Consider the following 12,366-nt stretch of genomic DNA (forward strand, 5'->3'; position numbering starts at 1 on the left):
CTTGTGAAGGGACCTTGATAAGACAGGCATTGCTGGAGGGGACGTCCTTGGGGAGGGAGGTTCCTGGAGGGCTGGGCGGGGGGAACCACTCAGCCAAATCCCTGCTGCTTGGGCCTCAGAGGAAGCCTGTTGGGGTTCGAGGGCCCCCTTTGGAGTTGATCAATTGCGCGAGTTCTCCATCCCAACCAGAGATGAGATTTGTATGAGTTACAAATGGTTTCATTTTGTCTGGCCTCGAACAGCGCTGAGAAAGCCGTGGGCCTCCCTGGAGTTATTTACTGTGCTGATGCTGCTCTCAGACTTCCAGAGTCATTGGGCAGCGAGCTGGAGCCCTCGCTGGCTTGTGCTGGACCGGGCACCCTGAAATGTTGTTGAGAAACCTCATGTCCAGAGAGCTCAGCCTCTGCATTCTCATCCCGAGGTTCACAGCCGGGCAGTGATTAGGGACATGGAAAAGCTCCCGGCTTCCCATGGGGCTGCCCTTGCCCTTTGCTCAGGGTGCAGCCAATGGCTCCGTTGGCCTCTGCACCTCGAACTTGCCTGCAGAGTTGCTGAGGTGGAATCACTGTGTCTCCAGCTTCACCCACCTGGGGACTTGTAAGAACCAGTTACGCGGTGGCTCAGGCCTCTAATCCCAACACTATGGGAGGCCGTGGCGGGATGATCGCTTGAGCCTAGAAGTTTGAAGCTGTAGTGAGCTGTCATCTCGCCACTATAGCCTGGGCAACAGAGTGAGAGCCCGACACACACACACACACACACACACACACACACAAAGAAAAGAACCCACTTAGATTAAAACCCTGCATTGTAATGGCCCAGAGGCCCCTGTAGCTTGGGGTCCCAAAGAAGCACCCCATTTGTACCCCAGGCTGGTACGTCTGCTGCCAGCTCGTCTGGTTCATGATTCGACAAGGCAGGGCTAGTTGCCACCACTCGCAAACCTCTGTCCTCCTGAGTCGGAAACCCTAAGGTTCAATGAGCTTGAGCCAGTTGCTCAGAAGACACAGCTTCCCCACCAGTCGGGTTCTTCCCCTCCTGCTCTGGCACACCCCTCGCCCCAGCCTCTGAAAGGAAGTTTTGCAAATGCCACTGTGGTGGCACCCACGGTGAAATACCGTCATTCCCCAGCAGCCAGCCCCAGCTCAGAGCTGTGTGGGTCCCACGCAGAGTGGGGGACAATGGCCTTCTCCCAGCCCAAGGTGGTCTTCAGCGCTAGACCCTCCAGCTGGGGCAAGTTTTCCAGCAGCATCCTTAGGCAAGACCCATTGTATCCCTTGCAGCCTCAGTTTCCTCTTCTCCACATGAGCAGATCAATCAAGACAGACTCCCAGTGCCTTCCTGAGCATGTGAGTCTCAGGCAGCAGGAGGAAAGTTTCTTCTACTTGTAGAAAAGAAGAAAAACAAGAAACAAGGGAAAACTCGGGCCAATCAGCTGGCCACAGGCGTGGTTTTGCTTGTTGGAGCCGGGTCTTAGCTGCAGCCAAGCTGGCCCTGCTCTTCCAGGGGGTGGGGCAATCTCCTGCACACCAGGCCCGGATGCCCTGGGGCACAGCCAGCCCCGGCAAAGGGACCACAGCCCCAGGGGAATGGCCTCCCTCGTCACCAAGGCCACCTGCCCGGTGGCTCAGCATGTGGGGCACAACTGTCCTTGCACTTGGGAGCCACAGACTATGAAGGCATCCAGGAAGCTCTAGCAACACAGCGTTAGGCAGGTCCCTTCACCTGGCTTACCCCAGAGTTCTCATCTGTACAGGGAACACTAGCACCTTCCTCAGAGAACTGGCAAGGCAGAAGGTGAGCCTGCTGGGTGGGCACAGGGGGTCCTGGAGGAAAAGGGTCGCAAGTTCATGCTCACTGGGTGAGCAGCTGGCTTGGCACCCTGTAGATGCTGAACCCAGGTCACTGCCCGTGGTGGGCTCCCAGCACCTGACAGTCCAGAGACTCAGGAAAGGCTGTCCGTCCTGCCCCCACTCCTGCGGCTCCTGCAGTCCAGTGTTCAAGCCCGCCTGGCCTCCCTGTTGGTGAAAGCAGCAGCGTGGGAGCCCACGGTCAGCAGGAAGCCCAGCTCCAGCACACGCACCCTCTCCCAGGGCCTCACCGCCTGTCTTCTCGCGGTCCGGGAAAGGAAGGGTGGAAGGCACTGCCTATCTCACTGGCACGTGCACATCAGACCAGGCGGCCCTGTGTCTCTCCTAAGCCCTGGAGCTTGCTGGCCTTGCAGTCTTTTCCGGAAAATCCCAGAAGCAGTGAGGAGACCTGAGGCCTCCCTGCCTGTCCCCTCCCTCCCTCCTTCCCTCTCTCTCTCCTTCCTCCCCTGAACACACATCACTTGGTCCTGTCCTGTGGTGGGAGTTGGGGACACAGAGCTACCTGAGATGCAGAGTGCCTACTGCAGGAGCTCCTTTGTGCCAGGAGGGAGAATCGAGCACAGCAGAAAGGGCGAGTGACAGAGTAGGGGACCGAGCGCAGGGGCAGCGTTTGCCTGATGCCGAGAAGGAAGGGGCCCAGGTTGGGGGCTGGGGCAGGATGATGCCCAGGGGGGTCTCTGGCTTGGCTGCTTGGGTGCTGCTGAGACCTGCACTTAAGTAACAAGGGAGGCGGGGGGTGTGTGGGAAGTTGGGAGGTGAGTTTGGGTTTGGAAGTGGTGCCTCCCCGTGGAGTTGGACATTCAGGTCCAGAGCTCAGAATGAAGGGTAGACCGCTTGTTCACCTGCGGGTTGGCCACATGGCGCCCCCAGCACTGTGCCTGGTTAGGATCAGCCCTCAGGAGTGTGCACGACCAGCTTCATTCTCTCCCTCCACGAGGACCCTTTCAGTCAGGGTCGCATCCAGCCTGGCCAGCAGCTCATAGGCCTGGCATGCCCAGCAACGCCCCAGTCCTGCCCAGCTCCAGGCCTGCAGGGAGCACCGCCCAGTGACGCTGGGAGGCAGGCCCCCTACCCTGCCTGGGCAGCTGCCCACCCTGCCAGCATCCCTCCCCATCGGCCTGTGCCTAACCGTGCCACCCAGTGCCTAACCGTGCCACCCAGGAGAGCCACCAGACAAATCCATTAGTTCAGCCACCCCGACGCAGGCAAATGTCCTCATCTGGCTTCAGTTACCCAGACGGAGAACTTCCTGGTCGCACCAGTGGTGCCCATCAGGAAAGCACAGTGCTGCCTTGCCTTGGATCTAGCAGTCTGGCTTCTTCCCCCACTCATGGCCCCTTTCCTGCTGCTGGGGCCCGGAGCCAGCAGCTTCACTGAGCTGAGCACAACCTGAGGCCTGGCAAGAGCCCTGAAGCTTTGTGGGTGGCCACTGGGCCTTCTTCCTCCTACAGCCAGAGGAACACGGTGCTGCGTGTCCTGAGGGGTTCCCATTCCCACACATCGCTCTCATTGAAAACAGGCCAAGAGAGGAGGAAAGGCCCCCCCACCGAGGGTGCTGACCTGCCCCCCAAACCTGGGGCTTAGTTAATACCCAGGGCCAGTCATCCGGTGTGACTGGCTCCGGAAGTTCCCAGGCACCATCAGCCCCGCACAGGCCACTCACTGGGGAGGAGATCAAGGCAGGTGTTTCGGCCACAACGGGTCTGAGATGCTGGTGGGACAAGCACGTGGAGATAGGAAGGTAATTGGCCGTACAGTGTGGGTGTCGCAGGCCTCGGCCGAGAGCGTGGGCCTGGAGATGCCTCATAAGCTATAAACCCACACAGTATAAGGAGCTGTTGTCTGTTCTGGGGGTCCCGGAATCCTGGCCTTGCCAGCTCCACACAGCCCCTGGCAATTCCAGCATAAACCCCAAATTCAGGGTCTGTGTCCAGGATGGGAGAAACCAAGGGCTACGTCCCTGGCATGCGTTTTTGCCCTTAAAACACAGGGAAGCAAGAAGTAACATGTTTTTCGTTTTTAAATTTGGTTTAACCGTCCTCACCTCAAGTCTCCGGTCCATGAAGCTGGCAAGAAATTCAGTCTCGCCTGAGCCCTGGGCCTGCGAAGCTTTTGGCGTGTAGCGTAGCTCGGAGGCCCCTCTCCACCTGAAGGGATCTCTTCTCTCTCACTGTTTCTCAGAGACTGGCCCTCCCTCCTCCCCTTCCCTTAACAAAAGTCGGGAAACACCTCCCACGAGACACACAGACACCAACCTGCATACACAGACACACACACTCACATGCACACAGACACAAACCTACATACACAGACACACACACAGAAACAGCGACACACACACTCACATGCACACAGACACACACAGAAACACACACACACAGACACTCCCATGCACACAGACACAAACCTACACACACAGACACACACAGACACTCCCATGCACACAGACACAAACCTACATACACAGACACACACACATACTCACATGCACACAGATACAAACCTACATACACAGACACATACAGAAACACAGAGACATACACTCACATGCACACAGACACTCATAGAGACACACACAGACACACATGCACAGACACACACACTCATTTTTCCATCCTGCCACAGGCGCGATCGGGGCCAGTCTCCTGCATGCCCTTCATGGTTGTTCTGGAAACTCGAGGGGGTTTGAGGTTGGCTTTTGCAGGAAAGGGCAGTGCCTTGTCATAGGGTCGCAGCCTGTCCCACTGTTGCCTCCAGGCCCAGCCCAGAGCCTGGCATGCAGTGGGTGAGCAAGATGTATCAAATGCCATTTACACATTGCAATCTTGTACCTGCACCCAACTTCACTGAAACAGGGGCGAGAAGGGGCGCCAGGAATGATGGCAGTGAGCGCCACAGAGGTGAGGGGAGGGAGAGGGAGGCCTCAGACCTCTGCTGCCACGGCCAGAGCCAAAACGCCTCCTTCAGCGTTGAGATCACTCTGGTCTCAGGGCCTGACGTGGGCAAAAGGCTAGAGGCGGAGGTCGCGGGGTCTGCACCATAAATTCAGAAGGGCTTACAGTGCGCGGATGGAGGACAGATGTGCACGGGAAGCCCCAAAGGCGGCTGAGCAGCTCCCTGGCTCTGGGGAAGGAGGAGCTGGAGGTCCCAGCGAGTGGCGGAGGACTGCGGGCGGATTGCGTAGCGCCTGTGGTGACCGAATTTCAGCGCTGCACAGCCGCAATGGCCTCTTTGTTGTGTTGGCTTTGTTGTTTTACTTTAGTGAATGTTCAGAAGCATTTCTCGGGGCTTTCCTAAGATACCCCGCCCTTACTTTCCTCCTAAGTCTGAAGTTTCTCAGCTGCAAACACGTCTGCCTCAGGAGCATCCCGTGGGAATCTTTGTGATTGAGGGAGGGCTTAGGAACGACCAAGTGAACCAATGATTAAGTAACAGAATGGGTGCGTGGGGCATGAGGGACGCAGCCAGCTCAGGAGGGGGGTTGGCGGAACAGGTGAGATAGTGGCAGAAGGAAGGGATTTCTCCCCACGCATCTCCCCTCTGCAGCCAGCAGACCCCCTAGGGCAGGCCACTGGCAGAAAGCTGTTGCGAGCAGGCAGGTGGGTGGACGGGGCGTGCCCCACGCAGCCAAGTCCCCTGGCTTCCGTTCTCAGTGAACGCATTCTTGTTTTCCTGTCTAGGCCCCCCTGGACGGCGCGGCAAGCCTGGGAGAAGAGGCGACCCTGGTGAGTCCCAGCTTTTCTCATCACCTGAGTCAAGGCTTGGAAGCCACCATGGCCCCAGGCTCTGGCTGCACGGCCTGACCACCTGCTCCCCACCCTGATTCATGCCTTGGCCCTGGGCAGGTGCTCCTCCCCCTTCCAAGTCCAGCCGCTGTTTCCTGAGGCCACAGCACCCACTACTGCCTTTCCCGGGCTTCTTGGCATTCACAGTTCCAGGACTGTCGCCTCTCCCCCAGCCATCCCCTGAATCTCATTGTTGGCCTTGAACACTTTGGCCCCTAGTCTCCCACTCCAGAGCAGCCCCCTTCTCTGAGGCAGAAGGTGATGACTCTGCCAGCCACGACCTCCCCCATGGGTCCTTCAGCACAACCTGGTTCTTCTGTGGGGTTCATCCCTCCCCAGATGTGGCCTGTCCTTCCTTGGCAGAGCTCCAGGAGGAGACTCCCCCACCTCCCTTCCCTGCAGTCTGCAGAGGCACCTGTATTCGCCACCCTTCCTTCCTGCTGTCTCTGCTTCACCCAGAACCCCCCCGCCCGTCCCCATCACCCAGAACCCCCCCCGCCCGTCCCCATCACCCAGAACCCCCCCCGCCCGTCCCCATCACCCAGAACACCCGCCACCCGTCCCCATCACCCAGAACCCCCCCGCCCGCCCCCATCACCCAGAACTCCCCCCCGCCCGCCCCCATCACCCAGAACTCCCCCCCTGCCCGTCCCCATCACCCAGAACTCCCCCCCTGCCCGTCCCCATCACCCAGAACTCCCCCCCGCCCACCCCCATCACCCAGAACTCCCCCCCCCGCCCGCCCCCATCACCCAGAACTACCCCCCCGCCCGCCCCCATCACCCAGAACACCCCCCGCCCGTCCCCATCACCCAGAACACCCCCCGCCCGTCCCCATCACCCAGAAACCCCCCCACCCGTCCCCATCACCCAGAAACCCCCCCACCCGTCCCCATCACCCAGAACACCCCCCCGCCCGCCCCCATCACCCAGAACTTCCCCCCGCCCGCCCCCATCACCCAGAACTCCCCCCCTGCCCGTCCCCATCACCCAGAACTCCCCCCGCCCGTCCCCATCACCCAGAACCCCCCCCGCCCGTCCCCATCACCCAGAACCCCCCCCGCCCGTCCCCATCACCCAGAACCCCCCCGCCCGTCCCCATCACCCAGAACCCCCCCCGCCCGTCCCCATCACCCAGAACCCCCCCGCCCGCCCCCATCACCCAGAACACCCCCCGCCCGTCCCCATCACCCAGAACCCCCCCCGCCCGTCCCCATCACCCAGAACACCCCCCCGCCCGTCCCCATCACCCAGAACTACCCCCCCGCCCGCCCCCATCACCCAGAACACCCCCCGCCCGTCCCCATCACCCAGAACACCCCCCGCCCGTCCCCATCACCCAGAAACCCCCCCACCCGTCCCCATCACCCAGAAACCCCCCCACCCGTCCCCATCACCCAGAACACCCCCCCGCCCGCCCCCATCACCCAGAACTCCCCCCCGCCCGCCCCCATCACCCAGAACTCCCCCCCTGCCCGTCCCCATCACCCAGAACTCCCCCCGCCCGTCCCCATCACCCAGAACCCCCCCCGCCCGTCCCCATCACCCAGAACCCCCCCGCCCGTCCCCATCACCCAGAACCCCCCCGCCCGTCCCCATCACCCAGAACCCCCCCCGCCCGTCCCCATCACCCAGAACCCCCCCCGCCCGCCCCCATCACCCAGAACCCCCTCCGCCCGCCCCCATCACCCAGAACTCCCCCCCGCCCGTCCCCATCACCCAGAAACCCCCCCGCCCGTCCCCATCACCCAGAACACCCCCCCGCCCGTCCCCATCACCCAGAACACCCCCCCGCCCGTCCCCATCACCCAGAACACCCCCCCGCCCACCCCCATCACCCAGAACTCCCCCCCTGCCCGCCCCCATCACCCAGAACCCCCCCGTCCGCCCCCATCACCCAGAACTCCCCCCCCGCCCGTCCCCATCACCCAGAAGCCCCCCCGCCCGTCCCCATCACCCAGAAGCCCCCCCGCCCGTCCCCATCACCCAGAAGCCCCCCCGCCCGCCCCCATCACCCAGAACTCCCCCCCCGCCCGCCCCCATCACCCAGAACTCCCCCCCCGCCCGTCCCCATCACCCAGAACCCCCCCATCCCCATCACCCAGAAACCCCCCCGCCCGTCCCCATCACCCAGAACCCCCCCCGCCCGCCCCCATCACCCAGAAACCCCCCGCCCGCCCCCATCACCCAGAAACCCCCCCGCCCGTCCCCATCACCCAGAACACCCCCCCGCCCGTCCCCATCACCCAGAACACCCCCCCGCCCGTCCCCATCACCCAGAACCCACCTGCCCGCCCCCATCACCCAGAAACCCCCCCCGCCCGTCCCCATCACCCAGAACGCCCCCCCGCCCGTCCCCATCACCCAGAACCCACCCTGCCCGTCCCCATCACCCAGAACTCCCCTGCCCGTCCCCAGCAGTTTGCCCCCTTCGCCCAGGGACTCTTCCCTAAGCCCCTCTGACATCGTCTTTGCTAAAGTCACACTGGCCTCTGATGGCCACTCCGGAGGCTTTGCTGTCTTTCTCTTTCTTGACCCCCACCTTTGGCCATTCCCCCATGCCGGGCAGTCCCGGGTATCTCAGCTACGCTTCCCCCTCGTCTGTGACCCTGGCTCCTTTGCCATTCTCACAGGACCCACCTGCCCTGTGAATGAATCTTCCCTGGCCCTCTCCTCTCCTCTCTCCCATAGTCTCCCACTCCTGTGACACTGACCATGTCCTCTCCCTGCCTCCAGCCACATCCTCCCCACTGGGTCCCCGAGGTTGGACATTGCCTTGCTGAAGCCAGCATCTCCCCCAGCTTTCTTCCCTGGGCTTCCCCATCGCAGGGAGGAGGCATCTAGCCACCTGCTTCCCCGAGTAGACACCTGGCTCCATCCTCGATCCCTTCCCTGCCCACGCCAAGTCCCCGTAAGCCTTCTCCGCCATGGCTTGGACCCGTGCCCTCTTCTCTGTTCTCACCGCCGTGGCCTCCTGCAGCTCTCATCACCCCCGACGCCATGCCCCCACCTCCAGCCTCACCATGGATGTCCAGGGCCCTCCAGTTTCTGAGCCTTCACTCTTACGTCTTCCTGCACCCAGAACATCTCCTCTACCTGGACTCCCACCCCAAGATCATTACCCTTTGTCCTTCAAGCCCAGCTCAAGCATCTCCTCCAAAAACATCTCTAACTGTTTTGTCCAAGAGGTGTCGCCGGGCACTAAGCAGAGGCAGCCCCCAGGCATGTAAATGCAGGGAACAGCGAATGAGTGAATGCCCCGCCCCTAAGCAACTTCACAAGGTGGGCGTGGGGACGAAGCCAGGCCAGCTCACCACCAGGAGGACCCCAGGCTGACTGGACCCAAGAGGAGGCAGTGGCAGGTTTCTCCAGGCCTCAGACTCGACTCCCTGGAGCTGGGCACAGGCTTTCTGCCTCCTCGTTCCACTGGGTTTGCAGGGTCGAGTTCCTTACACAGAGGCCCTCCAGACACACTCCTTAGCGCTCACCGGCAGGAAGCACCCTTCGTGTCTCTCTCTGCCTTGAGTTCTGGAAGCTGAAGCCTGTTTTGCATTCAGTAGCTGGAGCTCCCTTTAGCTTCTGTGTGTAATCTCCCCAGACCCTGCCAAATACACACTTTATTACTCCGTTCTTATTTTCACCCTCGTAAAAGGTTTTATTGCCTTTTATTATAAGTTCCTGACGTGATTTTTGGAAGGAGATGAGGAACACAGAGTCACTTTTTTAGGGCAAAGTATGATATTATTCGGCTTACTTCAAACTCCATTTAACTTATGACTCAACTTTAAAACAACCTCAAAGTCAAGGAAAGACAGACTCACTGGGCCCCTGGCCCTGTGCTGGGCTCTTTCAAGTCCTTTATCTCGTGCAATCCTCAGAGCACTGCAGGATAAGAATATGTTATTATACCTACTTGCTGATGAGGAAACTGAGGCTCCAAGGGGTACAGTACCTTGCCAGAGGCCAGCTGCTGGCCAAGGGGTGGGCGGGATCCCTCCCCGTCGTTGTTTTTCCTCTGTGGTGTCCCGATCGTCTGCCTATCCAAAAACAGTGAGCTGCACAGAACAGATGTGCCTCTCTGATTAGCCTGGCTGGGCCTTGAGTTTATTTCTAGATAGTTACACACCTATGCACATCCTGGCTTTCTTGCCTTCCCCTGTATAAAGAGGCCTTTTTCCTGTGTCCCTTGGGAGAAAGGCTTTTTTTTTTTTTTTTTTTTGGAGACAGAGTCGCTGGGTCACTCAGGCTGGAGTGCAGTGGCACAATCTCAGCTCACAGCAGCCTCTGCTTCCCAGATCCAAGTGATTCTCATGCCTCAGCCACCTGAGTAGCTGGATTACAGGCATGCGTCACCATGCCTGGCTAATTTTTATATTTTTAGTAGAGATGGCGGGATTTCACCATGTTGGCCAGGCGGGTCTCGAACTCCTGGCCTTAGGTGATCCGCCCGCCTTGGCCTTCCAAAGTGCTGGGATTGTAGGCATGAGCCCCCGCACCCGCAGAGAAAGGCTGTTTTTGTCAGGTAGGGCAGTGCCTGGCTGGGATGCCTTCCTGAGGCTGCTGCAGACCTGCAGATAGGGTGATCCTGCCTGCCTTCAGGGCAGGGGCCTCCCTAGCTCCGAGTAGGAGCTCCACAGTCCTGCAGTGTTTCTATGTCTCTATCTGAAATGGAATGGATTTCCCACCTTTCCCTGGCTGGCTTCTTAGCTGGAGAATCCCAGAACTGCGCCTGCACTCTGGGGTCCCCTTTCTTTCTAAGGGCCTTGGGCAGGATCCTCTCTCCTCCCAGACCCTCCTATCCTCAAGAGTGTCCGTCACTCTCCCCTACTCCCACAGCCCTAGATACCTCCCTCCATCTCAGCGCTTCCCACACCTGGGGCGGTGGCCTGGTCTGCAGAGTTATCCTGCTTCTCCACCGAAGCATGGGCTCCTCAGGGCAGGGGCTGGGCTAGGCCCGCACTCAGGAGATGGTCCATAAATGCTTATTGATGGGAAGGAGGAGAGAAGGGAGAGAGAAAGAGGGCCTTGCGGACAAATGAAGAACACAGTTAGGAGACTGCTTGGCCAGTGCCTACACAAACCTACAGAGACAAATGGAGGCACTGCCAGCTCTCCACAGCTGCTAGCCTTGCATTGGCGCTTTCCATGCTAGGGTCTTTTATCTGCCCTGTCCCCAAGAAACTCTTTCTAAAAATCCAGTGGAAGAAGCACTTCTGGAATGGTGAAGTGAGGAACTCTGAAGATCTCCTCCATAAAGGAGCAAAAACAATGGAGAAGACTGACCTTTTCAGAACTCTGGAAACGAACAAAAGTTTTGCAGCAGCCCAAGAAATGTTTATTCAGGAAATATCTGAATCTTACTATTAATAACGACAGTGAGATTTGTAGCATTTTAATGTTCTCTCTCAAGCTCCACAGTAGCCTTCAAAAACAGCTTTAAAAACTGTGCATGGTGCACACCTGTAACCCCAGCACTTTGGGAGGCCGAGGCAGGTGGATTGCTTGAGGCCAGGAGTTTGAGACCAGCCTGGCCAACATGATGAAACCCCATCCCTACTAAAAATATAAAAATTAGCCAGGCATGGTGGTACATACCTGTAGTCCCAGCTACTCAGAGGCTGAGGCACAAGAATCGCTTGCACACAGGAGGCAGAGGTTGCAGTGAGCTGAGATTGTGCCACTGTGCTGCAGCCTGGGCAACAGAGCTAGACTCTGTCTCAAAAAACAAACAAGCAAAACACACACACACACACACAAAACCCAGCAATGTCACAACCACGTACTTGTTTGTGAAAACTAGCAACCGCTGGAGGAAGCAGAACAGGTTGGAAGCTTGCAAATGCCCATCCCCAGAGAGTTGTCACTATTTGACTTGTCAGGCAGCTCCATGGAAAAGTACCATACTCAAGGCTTGTCTTTAGGTGGCCTATGCACAGCGTGCTCAGAAGGAAGAGCCCTGTCCCCAGCGTGCTTAACAAAAATAATCAGCAGCAATTGTTGACCATTGAAGCTGCTCGAGGTGATAACACCAGTGGATGACTTGAAAACTTAAAATAGGCCAGGCGCAGTGACTCACGCCTGTAATCCCAGCACTTTGGGAGGCCGAGGTGGGTGGATCACGAGGTCAGGAGATCGAGACCATCCTGGCTGACATGGTGAAACCCCGTCTCTACTAAAAATACAAAAAATTAGCCGGGTGTGGTGGCGGCACCTGTAGTCCCAGCTACTCGGGAGACTGAGGCAGGAGGATTGCTTGAGCCCAGGAGGCGAAACTTGCAGTGAGCCAAGATCATGCCACTGCACTCCAGCCTGGGCGACAGAGCGAGACTCCGTCTCAAAAAAGAAAAGAAAAGAAAAGAAAACTTAAAATAAAAATATGGGGAGTGAGATGTTCAGAGGAGCTTTGAAAAGCTCCAGCTTATTCTTGGGTATGTGGAAGGCACATGCATGTGCAGGGCTCTGTATGTGTCCATTAAAAACCTGTCTTAGAGCCCCAGTCTCACAAAGTAGCATAACTGAAATGAAAATTCAGTAGAGGGCTTCAACAGTAGATTTGGGCCAACAGAAGAAAGAATCAGAACTTGCACATAGGTCAGTTGATATCATCCAGCCTAAGGAACAGAAGGAAAAAAGAATGAAGGAAAATGAACAGAGCCTCAAAGACACTATCAAGTGTCCCAACATACACATAATGGTAGTCCCAGAAGGAG

At 58.5% G+C, this 12,366-nt stretch overlaps 1 protein-coding gene across 1 annotated transcript in view; it reads left to right on the plus strand.

The window, feature by feature from the left end:
- Nucleotides 1-12,366, plus strand: part of COL23A1 (collagen type XXIII alpha 1 chain) — a 359,344-nt gene that overhangs the window by 283,231 nt on the left and 63,747 nt on the right. Inside the window, exon 3 of the mRNA XM_037992594.2 lies at nucleotides 5,552-5,596. Coding sequence (XP_037848522.1) covers nucleotides 5,552-5,596 — 45 coding nt within the window. The remainder of the gene's footprint in view (nucleotides 1-5,551; nucleotides 5,597-12,366) is intronic.

Source organism: Chlorocebus sabaeus, chromosome 23 (assembly GCF_047675955.1).
Source record: "Chlorocebus sabaeus isolate Y175 chromosome 23, mChlSab1.0.hap1, whole genome shotgun sequence".
Lineage (NCBI taxonomy): Eukaryota > Metazoa > Chordata > Mammalia > Primates > Cercopithecidae > Chlorocebus > Chlorocebus sabaeus.